This window comes from Coregonus lavaretus, assembly GCF_964263955.1.
Source record: "Coregonus lavaretus genome assembly, chromosome: 13".
Classification (NCBI taxonomy): domain Eukaryota; kingdom Metazoa; phylum Chordata; class Actinopteri; order Salmoniformes; family Salmonidae; genus Coregonus; species Coregonus lavaretus.
In genome coordinates this window covers 27,865,557-27,888,225 of record NC_140000.1, presented here as the reverse complement: position 1 = coordinate 27,888,225, position 22,669 = coordinate 27,865,557, and the positions used below count along the sequence as shown (strand labels likewise).

The window sequence follows — 22,669 nt, the reverse complement described above, 5'->3', positions numbered from 1 at the left end:
TTTTCTGAATGACAGTCAAGTGATAAAGAGCTCCTGTTATACCGCCTGCGATTGAACAATAGCCGAAATGCCAGGAATTAATGTTCTCGAGGAAGGACAAAACATTTGTGTCCATGTTAAGGCGGTCAAGATAATTAGCCTACTTCGTGGACAACAAGATTACGGTCAGTGTACGTTTTGATCGTTTGTTTTCCGAGTTAAAATGGAGCAATAAGGAATGTGAAAACGGCTAATTGTTTTTTTTTTAAAAATAAAATAAAAATAATAATAATGACTTGACATTTCGAATTTCACATGCGAGTGGTGTTAAATGTGGAATGCCTGTCATTGGTCAAGTGCACAGCTAACACTTCATGTCTTTTCAAAGTAGGCGTTCCCCCTTCCAACTCCATTCTATGAATCTATGATCTATTAATTAATCTCTTCAACTACACAGAACTGCCTGATTAGCCTGATATGGTGCCGTGGGTGTGTCCAGATTACACCTGTGCAAATCTGTTTGTCCAGCAATGGAATTAAACATCCAACCATGCCTCAAGTGTTGTGCTGAAGGTCCACCACAAACCGGAAGGGTTGTGTGGTCCGGTCCAGAAACAACCCCTACCCCCTAGAGACTTGTGGAGATCTGGGCAAAGAGTGTTGGGCCAGTAACCGAAAGGTTGCTGGTTTGAATCCCTGAGCCGATTAGGTGAAAAATCTGTAGATGTGGCTTTGAACAAGGAATTTAACCCTAATTGTGCCTGTAAGTCGCTCTGGATAGGTGTGTTTGCTAAATGACAAAAATTTACAAATGTAAATTTGAGAGGATTGGACAGGTGCAAGCAATATGGCCAAAATTCCACCAAGCCAATCAGAGGGTAAAGGTGGAGCTTTCACCATGCCACCACCCATCAATCCCTCTCAGATCTCCACAAGTGTCTAGACTCTGGAGGGAAGGGGCTAGGGGTTGTTTCTGGACAGGCCAAGGGTATTATGGTAGCTCCGTCATTGTCTAAATTTTTTTATATATCTGTCAAATACTTGCTTCCTCTGTCCTCGGGAGAATCTCAATTGCATTTCCTTGATTCGTCACATCCTCTGTCCTCGTCTCCTTCCCTCACCCCCCCCCCCCCCCCCAATGGGTTTTGAGGAGGCGAGAGGACGTGAGGATGCAATTGAGATTTTCCCTTGTTTCCTCCATTCCTCACCTCCCTTTCAAAGCACATAAGGGGAGATGAGTGAAGGTTCCTCCCTCGGGCTCCAATGCACTTTCAAAGAGAGGCAAGGAGTGGAGGAAACAAGGACAGAGGAAGCAAGCGTTTGACGGCTAGTTTTTCCAGACTCTGGCGCACGCACATACACAATGCTTGAAGAGTTTACTGATTATATAGATTTCATTATTATTATTAACGATTTTCTTGACAGAACCCATTGTATTATTTTATTATATCGTATTAAAAAAAGATAGAAGCTGTTTATCTTTTCCATTCTTCAGGAATGTTTTGCATGGCTATAAATTATAGAGAAGTTGACTAAAGCACAAACAGACCTGGCTACTAGGCATGACAAAGGAACATGCAGTGTCCATGTTTCTTGTGACATGTAGATGTTTTGTTGTTGCTAGGTGGCGTGGTGGTCTCATTATGCCTACCTAGACATTTATTCCTGTAACTACACATGTGAAACTGCAAGAAAATCATATTTAAACCTATATTACATTTTGTACAAGACACACATTGGCCCCTTTATTTGTAGAAAGACCCATATACACATATTACAGACACCACCAGTATGTACACCACTATTCCCACTTATTTGAATGACCAGTCACCAGTGCACATTCTCGCAATTTTTTTTATATTTATCATCAATAACATACCTTTTCTTCAAGTCTTGCTAAGATCTCAGATAGAGTGAACAGTAAAGAGGTACAATAGAAAGTAGTTATTTTGTTTTATTCTACACACCAAACTAACAATGGAATATAAAGTATCATGGAGTGTCTGTTGAGGTAAAAACATCACAGCTGTTGGCCCTAAATACACCCCCCCTCCCCTCCCCTCCCACTTCCATATGCAGTGCGGATATCAGGGAATTGTCAATGGTTTGGAACCCCATTTCAGCCAATCAGATGGCAGATTCCTCCGAACCGGTTTTATAAATACAGTTATTCACAATAAGAAATTACAGAAAAACACATCCTTTCCATCTATACTTCTGTAACCATTTCAGTTTCAATATAAACACTTTGGGGAAATACTAAGGTAGGTTCACTTTTTATGCCATGATTATCTTGTTCTCAGAAAACTACACACACCTGCATCTGAACTATTAGATACATTCACAGACTCAGTAAATCTGTAGCATGTTGTGCTTATAGGACCAGCCTATTAGTGGAACATGTGACATGATGGGGCCACGACCCATCAGAGAATGGTGTCCTCGCTCTCTTCAGAGTGTATACTGAGCTGAGATTTGAACTGTGACTTCCTCTGTGTTGTGATGGCCGCCCAGACACGACACAGCATCCCTCCTCTGTGGAGGAGAAACAGGAACAGTTACAGTAAAAAAACAACCATTACAGTACAGACCGTTTGTGTGTGTGTGTCCATGTGTGTGTGTCACATCCATACACCCTCAGACTGCACAGAACAGTGGTCACATCCACATGTATACACATTGACACATATCATCTCAGCGATTTACAGTACAATAACATAACCATCCAAACAGAAAACAGTGGGTTTTCCTCACTAGCGCAGATCAGTTGTTTCCTGTTTCTGCTTTAAGGATGTGTGAACATGATTGGAGGAGGCAGTTCACCTTATGGCACAGTACATCAAGTCATCCCTGCAGGCCATGGTGAGGAGACAGTCCAAGGTGAACTCGTGAGAGAGTAACTAGAAATAAAAGCACACAGTGTGAATTCTACTTACACAACATCAGTGAGAACAAGCCTCTAGCAAACACTGACAAACTGAAATACCTTATAAAGAGAATTTAGTCATAATGGATTACTTTTTTATATATTTTCCGTGGTATAGACTTTTGTGACTAAGGCTTACTCTTTTCACCAGTTAGATGGTTCATTCCAATCACGTAGTTACCTATCAATCAATAGTCACCCCATATTTTGGTAACCAATCCCACATCATTAAATCACAAAGTATTTTAGAAGTTCCTTACCTTGTCTATGGTGTCCTGATCTACTGGGATAGCCTTCAGCCAGAAAACCAAGGATTTGACTTCTGGGTTAGAACTTATCTGCAGGGACAACTCTGTATCTACAGGAGGATGAGAAGACAAGTTGGTATGGTCTGGTCACCAGTTTGCGCAATCATGCTACTAAGCTGAACATTCTGAGTATTTCAAATGCAGATTTTCAGTAATGGTTAAGGTGTTAGACTGACAGTCACAGGGACTGAGGTTGAGTCCCAGTCGGGGCTATTCGCAACAGTATACTTTAACATGGTTAAAGGAAGTAAACCTGACAGATGCAAAGCAAAAGCGTTAATTAGGGTCTTATAAACAAAAACAGTCCACCATTTTCCTATGCCAGTTTCTAATCATTATTATGACTGACACATCTGGTTCGAAGTCTCGAATCTCACCAGCAATGAGCTACACGCCTTAAACTCAAACCAGTAGAGCAGAAATCCACTGCCTGAGGGTGAGGTGTGGAGAGATTTAGAAACACAGGGTGTGAATCACAAGGCCTATAGAGCTACTGATTAATACCAAGTGTCTCAATGGCATTACATCTCTCCATTTTAGGAATATTACAGTAGGCAGGCTGTAACCTGTGGGGCCACTGTCATACCACAAGCTTCAACCTCAAGTGTCTACATGCATACACAAACACTCAACTCTTTTGTTGATATTCATAATTGTTTTGGCACTGAGTGTTCGGTCTTGCTACATGCTAAGGTGTGGCAGAGTGACACAGATTTTAGCTCACTAAGGTACTTCACCAGAACGTATAATGGTAACCAACACACCTGCCCTAAATGTGCAGACATTAGCAACAGTCAGACTGCTTTGGGAGGGAGTAGGAGGTGAAAACATTACCTGTGGGTTCTGATGTTTTCCTGGTAGTGTCGATCTGATCCTGTCTCCTCTGGACAGAGTTTCTCAGTAGCTCCTGGTATTCCCTCTCTTTCTCACTCAGCTGGGTCAGCAGTCTGAAACACACACTTAGTCATTATGGACCAGGTCTGAAGTAACAGTACATTTCACTATTTACACATATCATTTCACTGCCCATATTGTAACTGGTTGCAATGTAATCCTTGGTGGTGTGCTGGCATCGTTCACTGAATCTGTAGGAATTGCCTTCTTTTCTTTCCATTTTAAAGCCCATTATACTAGAGGTGAAATAAAAGGAAACCCCACATCAAATGTGGAATAAATAATAAAATGGCTATACAAATGCATTTTTGTCATACCAATAAAGCATTTGGAAATGTAATATAAACAGCTAAGTAAATGGTACTGAACCTGCGAGTCTCTAGCCGTAGATCTCTCAGTTTGTGACTGAGGGGACAGTTAGTGTTGTACTGGAGGCCATTGGGCAAGCAAGGGCTTTCTGGAACCTCCTCTATGGTCTCTGTGTCAGCTGGCGCCACCACCTGGTCATCTGACAAAACTGCAGGCAGAGTCTCTGCTAGCTCACTGGGCTGCTGCTCTCTCTCTGGGCTACTCTCCTCCTTCTCAAAGGAAGACTGCAGCTGGAGCTTGAGCTCTGAAAGTCATTGAGGTGTGTGTGAGCAGGAGTGTGTGTGTGGTGTGTGGGGATTTGGGAGGTGGTGAGATTCTTATATACAGTATTATTTTTAATTATTATAATTTTTTGTACTTTTACCCCTTTTTCTCCCCAATTTTTGTGATATCCAATTGGTAGTTACAGTCTTGTCCCATCGCTGCAACTCCCCTACGGACTTTGGTGAGGCGAAGGTTGAGAGCCATGCGTCCTCCGAAACACGACCCTGCCAAGCCGCACTGCTTCTTGACACACTGCTCGCTTAACCCGGAAGCCAGCCGCACCAATGTGTCGGAGGAAACACCGTCCAACTGGCGACCGAAGTCAGCTTACAGGTGCCCGGCCCGCCACAAGGAGTCGCTAGATCGCGATGGGACAAGGAAATCCCGGCCGGCCAAACCCTCCCCTAACCCGGACGACGCTGGGCCAATTGTGCGCCACCTCATGGGTCTCCCGGTCATGGCTGGCTGTGACACAGCCTGGGATCGAACCCAGGGCTGTAGTGACTCCTCAAGCACTGCAATGCAGTGCCTTAGACTGCTGTGCCACTCGGGAGGCAGAGGTAGTGAGGTTTTTGAATGGCGAGGATGAACTCAATTCCAAATTCCAGTCATATCATGAAATTGAACTGTTGTTCTATAAGGAATTTCCATGTCCAATTTAACTGATAGAAGTTGATAGAATTGGGCCCGACTCTGCTGGTTCTTACCTGGTAACAGTACAGTGATGGCGTCCTGCACGGCCTGCCTTAGCAGATTATCCAGAGCAAACATCCAGTGAGGTTTCACCTGCTGCTGCCTCAACACTTTTTTCACCTGCACACACGAGGGAGTGAGAAGAACGGGTTAGCACAACAGTATTGGGTGTGATGCAGAGCCTGTGGTCGAGTGGTAAAACTCCTGGCATACATTATTTTTTTATTTTTCATACGACTCCCAATGTTCAATCCCACGTCCACCCTTCCCACTGTTTCTCCATCCTTGCCTTGTGATCACTAACTATCTCATACCTGGGGAACCATGTGTGTGAAATATATGGCCAATCAATGACAGTACGTCATCTTTCACGTGCCAGGGAGAAATGGAAACTGGCAGGGCTACTGCCCTCAAGGACTGGCGTTGCAACTCCTGGGTAATGTTCATTATGTACCAAATGAAAAAGAACAGGGAGGGACTTCCTGGACTAGTCCAATAAGATGCACAATTTTTTAATTGCAAGATGTTTTATAATGTTTTCCGTTGCGTGCCCGAATGAACACAAACAACCCTGATCTCCAGTGACCTAGGGACCTACCGCGTCCTGGAAGCTGAAGAGCACTGCTTGTAGGTTGTTGAGGGGTACTGCAGTAGCAAGCAGTGTGGAGCGCAACTTCACCAGGCCCTTGGTCAGGTGCCTTCTGTCTGGAGAGCGGATGTTCTCCCGCAGGCAGCCAATCAGCTCAGAGATATGCTCTGAGGTCACGGACGCAACGTCTGTCTGCTTAGAGGCAAGGAGAGAGGAAACATTATAAAAGGATTATAGGCAAAGAAACCTACAAATGTCAAATGTAGACAAACACTCATTCTTTCACACCTAATGTACAGCAGACACCTAATAAGGGTATACTCAGTCTATGTGCCTTGTGGTCCTTTGTAGCTCAGTTGGTAGAGCATTGGCGCTTGTAACGCCAGGGTAGTGGGTTTGCTTTCCCGGGACCACCCATACGTAAAATGTATGCGCGCATGACTAAGTCTGCTTAATGGCATATATTATTATTATTATTATTATTTTACCATACATTGTCTTTAATTGCTCTGGATATATGCATGCTCCGATCGGTTGAGTGCATGCCCTCATAACAATCCTAAGCCATTGCATTTATCAGGAGTTGACTGCTTCTCAATAAGGGATAGATACTTCTCTGGGCCATATTCAAAAAGTGTCAAAGAGTAGAAGTACTGATCTAAGATCAGGTCCATCCTGTCTTATTTATTATGATCTAAAAGGCAAAACTGAGCCTCGAACAGCACTCCTACTCTGACACTCTTGATACATACAGCCCAAGATCTCTCTCTCTCTCTACCTGAGGTAATGTATTCTGGATGTTGTGCACCACATCGGTGATGTACTCAGTGAGGATCCTGTGCAGTGTGGCCCTCCTCTCGCTGTCCTTCCTCAGTAGGAACAGGCCCAGGTTCTCTCCTGACGTGGCTGGACTAGCCGTCATGTCCACAGTACTGGGCTCCTCTGACACCCTGGCCACCACAAGGGGGAGACAGAGAGACACCAATGTCACCGAGATAAAACATTCTGCCATACAAATATGGTCTTGGCAATATATAGCATGGGCTCTATCTCAATTGCTTGAAAATTTGACCTCTCCTCTACTCCTCCCTTCTATCTGCAGTGATTGGAAAATAAGACAATATGGTGGAAGCTGGATTTCTCTGACAATTTAGGTTATCTATTGCATTACATTTACAGTAAGGCAATGATCTACAATGAAGTTGTTTCACAAATCTGATGTAATTACATTGGGAACCAGAGGGTATAGGATGTTTTGACTCACGGCAGGACGCGTCTGGTGCTGGGTGGGCTCTCTGTAATGTAATTTCCTCTGAGGGGGGAGATAGTCCTCCGGAGGTCCCAGGAGCACGACAGGTCCATCCTGTCAGTGTCTCTGTCTGTATCTGTCACACGTATAGACACTGGGACAGACATACTCCGCTGGTAGATGTCACCTACAGGACACAAAGCAGGGCAGAGTCATTAGCACAGTAATGGTGACGGAAATGGCGATGATCATAGCGTTTCTGAATTAGGAAGACAATACACAGACAAGGGCAATAACCATTAATATTTCTGACAATTATGAAAATAATGAATAATAAGTCTGGCGATTGAAACTATAATGATGATTCTTTTTTTCCCTTTTTAAAAGGAGATCGAAATTCAGATCCCGTTTTGTATTTTATTTGTATTTTTAAAAGAAGCAGAGACGGATAGACAGATAGACAAATAGACAGATAGACATAGTAGACGGCACAGATAGGAGTGGCCAAGAAAGGGCGTGCGTTACCATCGTCGGGGGGTATGTGGTCCGGAGTAGGCAGTGCTACCACAAGACCAGACTCTGGCACAGATGATGATTGATGATGATAATGATGACTATAAAAATGATGATGACGATAACTATGATGATAATGGTGATTTAAATTAACATTATCTATAACTATAACATTGATGATGATGATTCACCAGCATCTGTAGGCAGTGTGTCAGGCTGGGGCTTGGCCTTCCTCCGGGAGGTGGACTTGAGGAAGGAGTCCTTGAGCAGCTCAGAGGCCGTGGCTCTGTTGTCTGGGTCCGGGGTGAAGCAGCTCATGATGCAGCCTTTGGCCTCACCTGACATACACTCCGGCACCTCCGGGTGGATCTTGAACATACCAACCTAGAGGGAGACGGGAACAGAGTACATACACTTCAGGGTTGTGTTCAGTAGGGCATGCAACGTAAAAAACGTTTTGCAAAGGAAACTGAGTTTCTTATTGGACAAGTTCAGGTAGACCCTATCTGTTTCAGTCGGTCTTCAGTTTGATATTCAGAGGTACTTACAAGGTATAGGCTACAATGTAATAACATACTAATTACCAAACCTTTTGGTTTCTAAGAGAAAGATTACCTTGAACATGGCTGCCTGTGGGCTGCCCAGCTCGTGGAAGGGTGGTTTCCCCGTGGCCATCTCTATGATGGTACAGCCCAAGGACCAGATGTCTGCAGGCTTCCCATAACCCCGCGGGCCCTGGTCGATGATCTCTGGAGCCATGTACTGCAGGGTCCCTACAACACCACAGAGACATTTAGACACCTGCCTACACAAACATGTAGGCAACACATGTAAATAATATTCATACCAACAAAGTCAAATACAATGTTCATATGCAAAAAGAATGGCCACATACCCAACCACACTCATACAAAAGCTTCAAACAAACACACGCACACCCACAAACCTGTAAAGGTCTCTGTGCAGGGGTTGATTCCAGCCAGTCGTTTCGAGGTGCCAAAGTCAGAGATCTTCAGAACACCACTGTAGGTGTTAATCAGCACGTTGTCACCCTGTGAGGAAATGACTAGTTTCTTACACTGGATACACTTTCTACACAAAAAACATGGTAACACATTAGTAGTTGAGTAAGCAACATACACCAGGGTCATGCTCAGTAGGGCACAACGTAGCAAAACAATTTGAAATGGAAAACAAAAAGGAGTGTTTCTTAAGTCCAGGAAGTCCCTCCCTGTTTCACTCCGTTTTCTGCCATTTGGTCCCTAATGAACACGACCCAGCTCTGACAGTGTGAATAAAAATCTGCTGTAGTATTGGTACTTTTTTGAACATTTATTTAGCAACAACAACAATAAATGGTATCCTTGCGGACACTTCACCTTGATGTCTCTGTGGACTATCTGGTTGTCATGGAGATACTTAAGCCCTTCCAGGATCTGCTTGGTGTAGAAAATGATGGTGGCCTCATTGTCTTTCAGGGGTCCCCATTTGGAACGCAGGAGAGAGGACAAGCTTCCTACATGGGAGAGATGACATTGGAATGGGTTACGGTTAGATATGCAAGGGATTCAATTTAGGATTTGCAACACCTCTGGGCCTCATTTCCCAGTTGCAATGTAACTTAAGCATTACGATGACGTACCAGATGCATCGTTATACAGTGGGGAGAACAAGTATTTGATACACTGCCGATTTTGCAGGTTTTCCTACTTACAAAGCATGTAGAGGTCTGGAATTTTTATCATAGGTACACTTCAACTGTGAGAGACAGAATCTAAAACAAAAATCCAGAAATTCACATTGTATGATTTTTAAATAATTAATTAGCATTTTATTGCATGACATAAGTATTTGATACATCAGAAAAGCAGAACTTAATATTTGGTACAGAAACCTTTGTTTGCAATTACAGAGATCATACGTTTCCTGTAGGTCTTGACCAGGTTTGCACACACTGCAGCAGGGATTTTGGCCCACTCCTCCATACAGACCTTCTCCAGATCCTTCAGGTTTCGGGGCTGTCGCTGGGCAATATGGACTTTCAGCTCCCTCCAAAGATTTTCTATTGGGTTCAGGTCTGGAGACTGGCTAGGCCACTCCAGGACCTTGAGATGCTTCTTACGGAGCCACTCCTTAGTTGCCCTGGCTGTGTGTTTCGGGTCATTGTCATGCTGGAAGACCCAGCCACGACCCATCTTCAATGCTCTTACTGAGGGAAGGAGGTTGTTGGCCAAGATCTCGCGATACATGGCCCCATCCATCCTCCCCTCAATACGGTGCAGTCGTCCTGTCCCCTTTGCAGAAAAGCATCCCCAAAGAATGATGTTTCCACCTCCATGCTTCACGGTTGGGATGGTGTTCTTGGGGTTGTACTCATCCTTCTTCTTCCTCCTCCAAACACTGCGAGTGGAGTTTAGACCAAAAAGCTATATTTTTGTCTCATCAGACCACATGACCTTCTCCCATTCCTCCTCTGGATCATCCAGATGGTCATTGGCAAACTTCAGACGAGCCTGGACATGTGCTGTCTTGAGCAGGGGGACCTTGCGTGCGCTGCAGGATTTTTATTCATGACGGCGTAGTGTGTTACTAATGGTTTTCTTTGAGACTGTGGTCCCAGCTCTCTTCAGGTCATTGACCAGGTCCTGCCGTGTAGTTCTGGGCTGATCCCTCACCTTCCTCATGATCATTGATGCCCCACGAGGTGAGATCTTGCATGGAGCCCCAGACCGAGGGTGATTGACTGTCATCTTGAACTTCTTCCATTTTCTAATAATTGCGCCAACAGTTGTTGCCTTCTCACCAAGCTGCTTGCCTATTGTCCTGTAGCCCATCCCAGCCTTGTGCAGGTCTACAATTTTATCCCTGATGTCCTTACACAGCTCTCTGGTCTTGGCCATTGTGGAGAGGTTGGAGTCTGTTTGATTGAGTGTGTGGACAGATGTCTTTTATACAGGTAACGAGTTCAAACAGGTGCAGTTAATACAGGTAATGAGTGGAGAACAGGAGGGCTTCTTAAAGAAAAACTAACAGGTCTGTGAGAGTCGGAATTCTTACTGGTTGGTAGGTGATCAAATACTTATGTCATGCAATAAAATGCAAATTAATTACTTAAAAATCATACAATGTGATTTCCTGGATTTTTGTTTTAGATTCCGTCTCTCACAGTTGAAGTGTACCTATGATAAAAAATTACAGACCTCTACATGCTTTGTAAGTAGGAAAACCTGCAAAATCGGCAGTGTATCAAATACTTGTTCTCCCCACTGTACATCATGAAACACTTTGAAGCAAAAATGACAGACAATATCCTAGTCGCAAAATAGAACTCAATTGATTTAACATGACATTGATTTCAATATGATTGAAATAGCCTATGTAGGCTATGTATATTTTAATGCAGTCATCTCGGTTTTCATTCGATGCATAATTTTATTCTTCACTTGTTTGTAACAATTGCAAATACTTTGGCAACTTTGTATTTGTAGTCAACTTGGTTCTGAAGATATCGGCAGTCCCAGTCAGACAGATAGCATAACCATCTTGATTCTATGTTTAGCAAAGATCTTCTGTGAATAAAGTGACACGAAAGGGCAAAAAAGCATCGAACGATGCACTTTGGCTGCTCTACGAGTGGTCTGGATCACTAGATGTGCCACATTACTAACGAAGGCTCTGGGAAACACCTCGGCTACTAAAGATACAAGGTAAGAAGGTTCTAACGATGATCTTAGCGCTACGAAGGCTCTGGGAAACAAGGCCCAGGATATTCACAATGATAAAATGTCTGAATTATTTTCACATTTTTTAACACTGGTATATCAGTGACTTCATTGCATTGTGAAATCCCTTTTTCTCAATTGCTGAGATAGTGGAAACACCCACACTTCCTGTGTGATATCCTGCCTGTAGCTATTGCACTGAATTAGACACACACACACACTGTCACGCCCTGACCTGGAGAGACTTATTATTTGGGTAATTTGGTCAGGGTGTGAAAATCTGTTTTGTAGTTCTATGTTTGACCAGGTGTGATTCCCAATCAGAGGCAGCTGTTGCTCATTGTCTCTGATTGGGGATCATACTTAGGCAGCCAGTTTGCCTGCCTGGGTTGTGGGATCTTGTTTGTGTTTCGGTGTGTTTGGCTTGTTAGTGTATAGCCTTCCGACGTCACGTTTTGTTGCCGTTTGTTGTTTTGTCAGTGTTTATCCTGTTTAATAAACATGTTCGCATACCACGCTGCACCTTGGTCTGACCCGTCTCTCAATGTTCGTGACACACAAACACCAAAAGACCTCCAGACACAGACTTAGTAGAAACTAAAATACGATCATTTCGTAACGTTCCGGTGGTTTTCACTAACCCTTCACAAGAGCATGTAGCTGAAATTGTAGGGTGTGATTTGTGCCATCCTTTTTATAATGATAACATGTGAATGCTATCCCCTCCTTTTTATTATCACTTATGTGATTGCTCCATACTGAGTCAGTGATGCTTCCCAACATGGGTGTAATGACAACGCCTCTTCCCCCTCAGGAGGCTGAAAATATTTGTCTTCTCTCTGCTACTGCACTGCAAGCGGTAACGGAGAACCAAGTCTGGGACCAAAAGGCTCCTGAACAGCTTCTACACCCAAGCCATAGGACTGCTGAACAGTTACTCAAATGGCTACCCGGACTATTTATAGTGCATTCGGAAAGTATTCAGACCCCTTGACGTTTTCCACATTTTGTTATGTTACAGCCTTATTCTAAAATTGATTAAATCGATTTTTCGTTATAAATCTACACACAATACCCCATAATGACAAAGCAAAAACAGGTTTTAGAAATGTTAGCAAATGTATTACAAATAAAAACGGAAATATTATATTTACATAAGTATTCAGACCCTTTACTCAGTACTTTGTTGAAGCACCTTTGGCAGCAATTACAGCCTCGAGTCTTCTTGGATACGTATGACGCTACAAGCTTGGCACACCTGTATTTGGGGAGTTTCTCCCATTCTTCTCTGCAGATCCTCTCAAGCTCTGGCAGGTTGGATGGGGAGCGTCGCTGCACAGCTATTTTCAGGTCTCTCCAGAGATGTTCAATCGGGTTCAAGTCCGGGCTCTTGCTGGGCCACTCAAGGATATTCAGAGACTTGTCCCGAAGCCACTCCTGCATTGTCTTGGCTGTGAGCTTAGGGTCGTTGTCCTGTTGGAAGGTGAAGCTTCACCCCAGTCTAAGGTCCTGAGTGCTCTGGAGCAGGTTTTCATCAAGGATCTCTCTGTACTTTGCTCCGTTCATCTTTCCCTCGATCCTGACTATTCTCCCAGTCCCTGCCGCTGAAAAACAGACGTGACGCTTGGCATTCAGGGCAAAGAGATCATTCTTGGTTTCATCAGACCAGAGAATCTTGTTTCTCATGGTCAGAGTCCTTTAGGTGCCTTTTGGCAAACTCCAAGCGGGCTGTCATGTGCATTTTACTGAGGAGTGGCTTCCGTCTGTCACACCCTGGCTCTGGGACTCATTATGTTGAGCCAGGGTGTGTGCATTCTATGTGTTCATGTTCTATGTTGGGTGTCTAGGTTGTCGATGTCTATGTTTGTATTGAGTGACTCCCAATCGGAGGTAACGAGTGTCAGCTGTCGGCTCGTTATCTCTGATTGGGAGCCATATTTAAACTGTGCGTCTTCACCTTGTGTTTGTGGGTTTTTGTTCCGTGACGGTATGTTTAACCGTGGACTTCACGAATCGTGTTTTGTTTATATTTAGGAACTTTAATTAAATAAAGTCATGTTTATTTCACACGCTGCGCCTTGGTCTACTACTCCTTACCCAGACGATCGTGACAGAAAAACCCACCATACCAGGACCAAGCAGCGTGTCCAGGAACAGGCAACCTGGACGTGGGAGCAGCGTCGGAGGGTCGAGAGGCAACCCCAAGAAATTTTTAGGGGGGGGCACACGGCATGGACGACGGAGGCAAAGATGGGGCGAATCCAGGAGGCCACCAGGCCAGGGGTACACCGCCCTGTACGTCCTGTGCGGATGCCTCACACAGAGTGTGTCAGGGTAGGCATTCAGCCAGGACGGGTGGTGGCCGCTGTTCACTCCAGGCCTCCTATCCGTCTCCACAGCCCGGTCCGGCCTGTTCCTGCCACCCGCACCAAGTCTACGGTGCGCGTCGCCAGCCCGGTCCGGCCTGTTCCTGCCACCCGCACCAAGTCTACGGTGCGCGTCGCCAGCCCGACCCGGCCTGTTCCTGCCACTCGCACCAAACCTACGGTGCGCGTCGCCAGCCCGGTCCGGCCTGTTCCTGCCACCCGCACCAAGTCTACGGTGCGCGTCGCCAGCCCGACCCGGCCTGTTCCTGCCACTCGCACCAAACCTACGGTGCGCGTCGCCAGCCCGGTCCGGCTTGTTCCTGCCACCCGCACCAAGTCTACGGTGCGCGTCGCCAGCCCGACCCGGCCTGTTCCTGCCACTCGCACCAAACCTACGGTGCGCGTCGCCAGCCCGGTCCGGCCTGTTCCTGCCACCCGCACCAAGTCTATGGTGCGCGTCGCCAGCCCGACCCGGCCTGTTCCTGCCACTCGCACCAAACCTACGGTGCGCGTCGCCAGCCCGACCCGGCCTGTTCCTGCCACTCGCACCAAACCTACGGTGCGCGTCGCCAGCCCGGTCCGGCCTGTTCCTGCCACTCGCACTAAGCCAGGGGTGCGAGAAGTCAGCCTGGTAAGGCCCGTTCCTCCTCCACGCACAAAGCCAGGGGTGCGAGTCGTCAGCCTGGTAAGGCCCGTTCCTCCTCCACGCACCAAGCCTACGGGGTGCGTCGTCAGCCCTGTCCGGCTCGTTCCTGCTCTCCGCACCAAGTCTGTGGTGCGCGTCGCCAGCCCATTCCGGTCCATTCCTGTTCCACGCACCAAGCCAGGGGCGCGTGTCGTCAGCCTGGTAAGGCCCGTTCCTCCTCCACGCACCAGGCCAGGGGTGCGAGTCGACAGACTGGACCAGGGGCGCATTGGGGGGTGTATTGTAGGGTGGTGGTCAAGGCCGGAGCCAGAACCGCCACCGAGGAGGTATGCCCGCCCAGCCCTCCCCTGTTTGGGGTTTTTGAGGCGCGGTCGCAGTCCGCGCCTTTAGGGGGGGGTACTGTCACACCCTGGCTCTGGGACTCATTATGTTGAGCCAGGGTGTGTGCATTCTATGTGTTCATGTTCTATGTTGGGTGTCTAGGTTGTCGATGTCTATGTTTGTATTGAGTGACTCCCAATCGGAGGTAACGAGTGTCAGCTGTCGGCTCGTTATCTCTGATTGGGAGCCATATTTAAACTGTGCGTCTTCACCTTGTGTTTGTGGGTTTTTGTTCCGTGACGGTATGTTTAACCGTGGACTTCACGAATCGTGTTTTGTTTATATTTAGGAACTTTAATTAAATAAAGTCATGTTTATTTCACACGCTGCGCCTTGGTCTACTACTCCTTACCCAGACGATCGTGACACCGTCTGGCCACTCTACCATAAAGGCCTGATTGGTGGAGTGCTGCAGAGATGGTTGTCCTCCTGGAAGGTTCTCCCATCTCCACAGAGGAACTCTGGAGCTCTGCCAGAGTGACCATCGGGTTCTTGGTCGCCTTCCTGACCAAGGTCCTTCTCCCCCAATTGCTCAGTTTGCCCGGGCGGCCAGCTCTAGGAAGAGTCTTGGTGGTTCCAAACTTCTTCCATTTAAGAATTATGGAGGCCACGGTGTTCTTGGGGACCTTCAATGCTGCAGACATTTTTTGCCTTCCCCAGATCTGTGCCTCAACACAATCCTGTCTCGGAGCTCTACGGACAATTCCTTCGACTTCATGGCTTGGTTTTTGCTCTGACATGCACTGTCAACTGTGGGACCTTATCTAGACAGGTGTGTGCCTTTCCAAATCATGTCCAATCAACTGACTTTACCACAGGTGGACTCCAATCCAGTTGTAGAAACATCTCAAGGATGATCAATGGAAACAGGATGCACCTGAGATCAATTTCGAGTGTCATAGCAAAGGGTCTGAATACCTATGTAAATAAGGTATTTCCGTTTTTATTTGTAATACATGTGCACAAAACAAAACATGTTTTCGCCTTTTCATTATGGGGTAGTGTGTGTAGATTGAGAATTATTTATTTTTTAAATCAATTTTAGAATAAGGCTGTAGCGTAACAAAATGTGGAAAAGTCAAGGGGTCTGAATACTTTCCGAATGCATTTTTTTGTACTGACATTCTTGCACTGGCTCTATGCACACTCACTGGACTCTACCCACAAACTCACGCATACTACACTGACACTCACACACACACACACACACACACACATATTGACGCCACACACACACACACACACGCTGCTGCTACTCTGTTTATTATCTATCCTGATTGCCTAGTCACTTTTATCCCTACCTACATGTACATATTACCTCAACTACCTCGTACCCCTGCACATTGGCTCAGTACTGGTACTTCTTGTATATAGCCTCGTTATTGTTATTTGTGTTACAATTTCCTTTTTTTGGCCATTTCCTTTTATTTTTTACTCTGCATTGTTAGGAAAAGGCTTGTACATTTCACATTTACATTTTAGTCATTTAGCAGACGCTCTTATCCTGAGCGACTTACAGTTAGTGAGTGCATACATTATTTTTTTATTTTTCATACTGGCCCCCCGTGGGAATTGAACCCACAACCCTGGCGTTGCAAACGCCATGCTCTACCAACTGAGCTACATCCCTGCCGGCCATTCCCTCCCCTACCCTGGACGACGCTGGGCTAATTGTGTGCCGCCCCATGGGTCTCCCGGTCTCGGCCGGCTACGACAGAGCCTGGATTCCAACCAGGATCTCTAGAGGCACAGCTAGCACTGCAATGCAGTGCCTTAGACCACTGCGCCACTCGGGAGGTTGTAAGTAAGCATTTCACAGTAAAGTCTACACCTATTGTATTTGGCACGTGACAAATAACATTTGATTTGAATGACAGTTTCATATTTAGGGGAGCAGAGAAAGATGAGCAATACTGAAAGTATTGATGAGAGAATGAGTGAATACAGTACCAGAGTGTGTGAGTGGTGGAGAGAGAATGAGTGAATACAGTACCAGAGTGTGTGAGTGGTGGAGAGAGAATGAGTGAATACAGTACCAGAGTGTGTGAGTGGTGGAGAGAGAATGAGTGAATACAGTACCAGAGTGTGTGAGTGGTGGAGAGAGAATGAGTGAATACAGTATCAGAGTGTGTGAGTGGTGAAGAGAGAATGAGTGAATACAGTACCAGAGTGTGTGAGTGGTGGAGAGAGAATGAGTGAATACAGTACCAGAGTGTGTGAGTGGTGGAGAGAGAATGAGTGAATACAGTACCAGAGTGTGTGAGTGGTGGAGAGAGAATGAGTGAATACAGTACCAGAGTGTGTGAGTGGTGGAGAGAGAATGAGTGAATACAGTACCAGAGTGTGTGAGTGGTGGAGAGAGAATGAGTGAATACAGTACCAGAGTGTGTGAGTGGTGGAGAGAGAATGAGTGAATACAGTACCAGAGTGTGTGAGTGGTGGAGAGAGAATGAGTGAATACAGTACCAGAGTGTGTGAGTGGTGGAGAGAGAATGAGTGAATACAGTACCAGAGTGTGTGAGTGGTGGAGAGAGAATGAGTGAATACAGTACCAGAGTGTGTGAGTGGTGGAGAGAGAATGAAAGAAGGCGAATGAGTAGTAGAGAGACACACAAACTGAGAACTGAATACTGAAACCCTTAGTTATATGGCAGTTTAAAAGTTAATACAGGGCAGTATAAGATTTGCAAAACTTCCGTTCGTGAGAGAATGAATGAATACTGTACATACTGAGTGAAGGAGTGATAGAGAGAAAGACTGAAAGACAGACAAATCATTTGTAGTAGAGAAAGTTGAAATTTGAACACTGAATAAACTGGTTCTGTGTGACCTGGTTTATGGGACAATAGAAACAGAATGAGATTTAATCTAGAATATATTTGAAATAGATTATATTTCTATGCTCTGTACCTCCAGGAACCTCCTCCATAAAGATCTTGATGAAGCCGTCCTGACTCAGAGAGCCCAGGTACTGAACGATGTTCCTGTGCTTCAGCCTCTTGTGCAGAGCCATCTCCTCATGCAGAGGCTGGGAGTAACTGAGATTCACAGAGATGGTGAGAAAACCAACCAGATTAGCATAGCATTACCAAATGGGACAGTGTACATCTGCCGTTATAACAACATTGCTACAAAACATAAATGATGTTAGCGCTAGCTGTGCTGTCATTGAAAAACAACATAAAAGTTACACACTCTAATCTTGCAGTTGTGCTGACATTGACATGGTGTAGCTGTGACCATACTGTATGAATTTGATGAGAGCTTTACAAGCACCCGTCATATGCTGCTTTGGTCTATGTGGCCATTAGTTCCATAGAGGAACTAAGTACTAACATTTCCTCGTAAACAAGGAATGGAAAAATCAAAATAGACATCCATCTCTTCAGGGAGTAGATTCCAGTGTAGAGCTATGGGGACACTGGACACATTTTTTTCCTCCACAGAGAACCATTACACATTTGGCATGCTGAGGAAAACATCTGTGCATTCATCACTTATCGTTTCACTCACAATTGTATAATATATTATACGTATTAGGCTAAAATAATAATTCGGATTTACGGTATAATGTGCGAAGAAATGTAGCCTGGTCACAGATCTGTTTGTGCTGTCGTGTCAACAACTATGGTCATTGTTTGACAATACAGCAAAAACAGATCTGGGACCAGTCAAAAACAAATGTGTTTTCCATACGTGCTGTCTTTCTCTGGGATCTCCTTAATGGCGATGCGGACTTGGTTGCTCAGGTCCCTCCCAGCATACACCACGCCATAGGTTCCTTTACCCAGAACCACCTTCTCTCCATTTTCGCTGGTCTCATAGATAAACTGCAGGAGATAAGGGAGAAGGTTTCATTCAACAGGAAGGTAGGTGTGAAACTAAATGTGTGTGTGTGTGTCATTGAAAATGTGTTTTAGAGAGTGTGTGGGTTAGAAATATTGCAAGGAATGTCACAAGCAACCACAACAGAAAAGGTTGAGTGAGAGCGCAAAGCGATGGAACAATGTTCATTTAGAGACCTTCTGCTGCTCTGAACTAAAGTGAACTGAAATACTATTTGAAGTTATTTCAAATAGTATTTGAACCCAGGTCTGCTGGAATGAGTCCAATGTTCTGTGAATACCAGGAACTTAACACACACAAAAATAAGGGGTCGGGAATACGGTAAACATAGCACTACTTGGCAACGGTTAAGGGAAACATTTCACCTTTTGACCCCATCATGACAGGGCTTGTTTGTGTACTGGTAGGGTAGAAGGGGGGTCAAAAATAGAAAAGCAGCCTCGAGAGGGAGGATTCTAGGATTCTACGGCCCTCTCTCAATTTGTCTCTCCGCAATTCCTTGAATCCTTTCTCCTCACCTCCTTTTCAACCATATTGGAGGAGAAGGTCCAATGTCTCTCCCCTCGAACCCTGCTTTCCAATGCGTTTTCAGAAGGAGGCAAGAAGAGAGGAAATCGAAGAAAGATGAATTGAGAAAGAGCCTAGCTGACCTCCAGTAATCCTCCAGTGAGCTCGCTGGGGTACTCCACTGGGGCTTCTGCCTGGCTTAGGAGAGAGTTGACCAGCTCACAGAACCTGATGGAGCAATAGCACACACAAGAAACTAAATCATATAGAAAAACTGTTCAAATACATGTGAGTCATATATTCATGGACGTCACAGGAAAATCAGAGATAAATCTGCTGAAACACACACAATCAAATTCAGTACACAGCACTGTTATCAATCTTATAGGTCATGACGTATTAAAGGTGACCTTTTGATTGCCAGTTATTTGCCTTTCACTGATTCCGCAAATACTACTATGAAAACCACTTCCTATTTCCTTCCTTCTCAGAAAGTCTTGGAATTGACTGTATCCCAATACACAACACCTACCTAATAATGTACTGTATTAGCACACAATGTAAAATACACACACCTATTAATCCTCACAGAAAGGGGAGAGTGAAGCAGGCTCTATTTTCACTACGCCAGAGTAAAATAAACATTAACAGAGTTGTCATGTCAACACAATCCAATAATGTGATAATGGTTGAATGAACAGGCCCAATCTGTATGTTTTATGTGAAGAATGTGGGGAATGAATCAATGGTTGATATGGTTGGTTGTTACACCCCTTCCTGCTAGACAGCTGGGCTAAAGGGTGTGTGTGTGTGTGTATGTGCAAGTGTGTGTGACTCACCCTTTACAGTGCAGCTCGCTGGGAAAGCAGAGTTGGAAGTCATCTGAGTTCTCCAGGACATACAGGAAGCAGCTACGCTCGTCAAACTTTGAAACACTGAACAGGTCAAAAGGTTAAAGAGGGGGATTAGGAACTACACAACACTTCAAAGCTGACAGCGGCACCACAATGAAATAACAACAAGTATACTCAAAATACCAATGCAGGCAAACAAAGTTAAGGGAATATGAATAAAGACAAGAAAAGCCCATAATAACACATTCAATATGGGGCTCTCCAATTCAGAGAAGAACGTTTTCTTTCTATCTCGTGTAGTATACGTTTGAAGCCACCAGGTGATAGTGTTGCAAATATAAACTGAAAGGAAAGAAATCTACCTATTGCCCTGGAGGCAGTTCGGTAGGCAAAACAAGGGTAAAGTACACAGTAATATTGATCCACAGCCAAATAGACACTGACACACACACACACATCCAGTCACAGTCTTTGAAAACAGCACAGACAAAAACGCCCTGATGGCCAGTGGCCAAGTCCACCAGACAGTTAAAGTGTATAGACTCAGTAGACCTCAAGCTGCATTCAAATACTATTTGAAATCCTTTCAAATCCTTTAGCTGGGCTTGATTGAGCTTGCCTGGCACAATGGAACCAATAGAGTAGTCGCAAACCTGCAAACTCCGCCCATCTGGAAGTCCAGGCAGGCTAAAGCAAACGCTGAAATATTTCAAATATTATTTGAACTTAGGTCTGTTAGACTAGCCCTGGTAATGTGTATGGGCTGCAGGCCTGAACACGACACGCACCACAGGGCCTGGAACTTAGCCTAGAAATGTTAGCACACTCTGTACTGTCTGTTACCGTACCTCACTCCCCGGATTTGCGAGGCTGGGAAAGTCCACTGGGCTTTCTGGCCTTTCTATGGAAGGGAAGACATGGCAGACTGTTCAAAATGCTCACTCAACAGTCTAAACACACACAAAGTATGCACGCGCCTGCACACACACGCGGGCGCACACGTACCCTCATCAGGCGATGAGGCATATCTTCTTTCACCTCACCGACGTGGTGCTGTTATGAAAACACTCCACGCCTATTCTGGTTAAATACACCATTCTGTCTCACACCATTCCTGTATAACCACTTTCAATGTCTTGATAGGTTGAAAACTGTAGACCTGTACAGTATAACTCAGTAGTTAAATATCTAGGGGGTCTGTTTAGCTGGTCCCAGATCTGCTTGTGCTGTATAGCCAACTCTTATGGTCATTGTCATGCCAAACATGGTCTGTACCTTTAGGGGTGTGATGTGGTTGAGCTGAACCGTGCAGCTGTCATCCTCCTCACTCACACACACTATGGTGGGCTGGAACACTTTGGTCGGCTCCAGGATCAGAACCTGAGGAACGGCAATGGTTAATGGTGATAACAGTTCTTGGCATTAAAAGGTTACTTTTCCAAATACTTTTGCTGCAGAAAGGTACTGTACATTGTTAATGTGACAAACTCTCCCGGCAGGGTGACGCCAAGTGCCAACTTCATTAGCAATTATCTAACCATGTAATGTAAAATAGGCCCCTGACGGTGGAGTTAAATCCATGTTAAAGCAAATGTTTTTTACTGCACTGCATTTGAATGCCCAGAACTGTTATATACTAGACAGAGAGAATCTATTGAGGTCTCACAAAGCAATGTGGGTTTGAGGAACTGGGAGTACTGGGAGTGGTGGAGTCTGACAGAGTGTCTTAGCAACATGCTGCTATGCTCTAACTAAATAAAGCTGAATGTACTGGGAGCTGTGGTGAGGTCTTACTGGGCAGCGGTCAGTGGAAACAGTGGGCTTGCAGGCTTGCAGCATCAGCTCCATCCAGAAGTCCACAGTCTCCTGTTTAGCAGGTTTCACCTCTGGGGGCTTGGTGAACTGACGGTACAAGATGAACGTCTCCATGATCGAGCCCACATACCTCAAAAGAAAGATGCAAATAAGTATTTGAATATCAAAATAAAAGTTCAAAACATTGACCTTAAAGAGGCCATACCAAACTTTTGCTTAGGGGAAAGGGGTCCTCTAAATGGACAGTATATTTAACATTAAAGGTCCTGCTTCCGTGACTTCCGTCTCGCTTCCGCATTGTCTCCGTGCTGCTGTGCTGTTTGTTGCTACTTGGCTACCTGCCAAACTATTCACGTTTTACTTTTAATAAACGTTTAATCAATCTCTGTGTTCAACAAATTTACCAACTTTTTAGTTTTGTCCTCACTCATCTTTTTTTCGTTAAACTTTTTCACCCCGGACGTTTATCCCGAGACAGAAGAGTCATTTTCCTGTGCGTTTTAGCTGCCAACTTTACGTTATTTTCCTTTTTTCCATCGCAACTTTTTTCCCTTATTCAACTTTTTCACTCCGGACGCTTTATCTGGACATGGTTCATCAACATCTTCAACAGCCGAAGCTAAGTAGTAACATTAACATGATGTCTTCTAATTGCAGTCGCTGTACTCATAATATACAGGAGAACGATCGCCTTACGGCGAGAATAGCTGTGCTACAAGCCCAGCTTCAGACGCAATCGTTAGGCAAG

At 45.1% G+C, this 22,669-nt stretch overlaps 1 protein-coding gene across 2 annotated transcripts in view; it reads right to left on the bottom strand.

The window, feature by feature from the left end:
• Window positions 1-1,915: 1,915 nt before the first annotated feature.
• The window catches only part of LOC311140650 (mitogen-activated protein kinase kinase kinase 5-like), a 34,468-nt gene continuing 13,714 nt past the window's right edge, over window positions 1,916-22,669 (bottom strand). Inside the window, exons 9-28 of one of the 2 annotated variants that reach the window (XM_084175795.1) lie at window positions 21,901-22,051; window positions 21,382-21,486; window positions 20,955-21,007; window positions 20,092-20,187; window positions 19,396-19,480; window positions 18,596-18,729; window positions 17,810-17,937; window positions 9,164-9,300; window positions 8,731-8,836; window positions 8,400-8,557; window positions 7,976-8,168; window positions 7,287-7,458; window positions 6,801-6,972; window positions 6,032-6,217; window positions 5,448-5,553; window positions 4,477-4,720; window positions 4,048-4,160; window positions 3,166-3,263; window positions 2,803-2,879; window positions 1,916-2,514 (exon numbers count right to left, since the gene is read on the bottom strand). In XM_084175795.1, the coding sequence (XP_084031921.1) occupies window positions 2,406-2,514; window positions 2,803-2,879; window positions 3,166-3,263; window positions 4,048-4,160; window positions 4,477-4,720; window positions 5,448-5,553; window positions 6,032-6,217; window positions 6,801-6,972; window positions 7,287-7,458; window positions 7,976-8,168; window positions 8,400-8,557; window positions 8,731-8,836; window positions 9,164-9,300; window positions 17,810-17,937; window positions 18,596-18,729; window positions 19,396-19,480; window positions 20,092-20,187; window positions 20,955-21,007; window positions 21,382-21,486; window positions 21,901-22,051 (2,623 nt within the window). In that variant the 3' untranslated portion in view covers window positions 1,916-2,405. The remainder of the gene's footprint in view (window positions 2,515-2,802; window positions 2,880-3,165; window positions 3,264-4,047; window positions 4,161-4,476; window positions 4,721-5,447; window positions 5,554-6,031; window positions 6,218-6,800; window positions 6,973-7,286; window positions 7,459-7,975; window positions 8,169-8,399; window positions 8,558-8,730; window positions 8,837-9,163; window positions 9,301-17,809; window positions 17,938-18,595; window positions 18,730-19,395; window positions 19,481-20,091; window positions 20,188-20,954; window positions 21,008-21,381; window positions 21,487-21,900; window positions 22,052-22,669) is intronic. The other variant, XM_084175796.1, reaches the window with a different exon arrangement.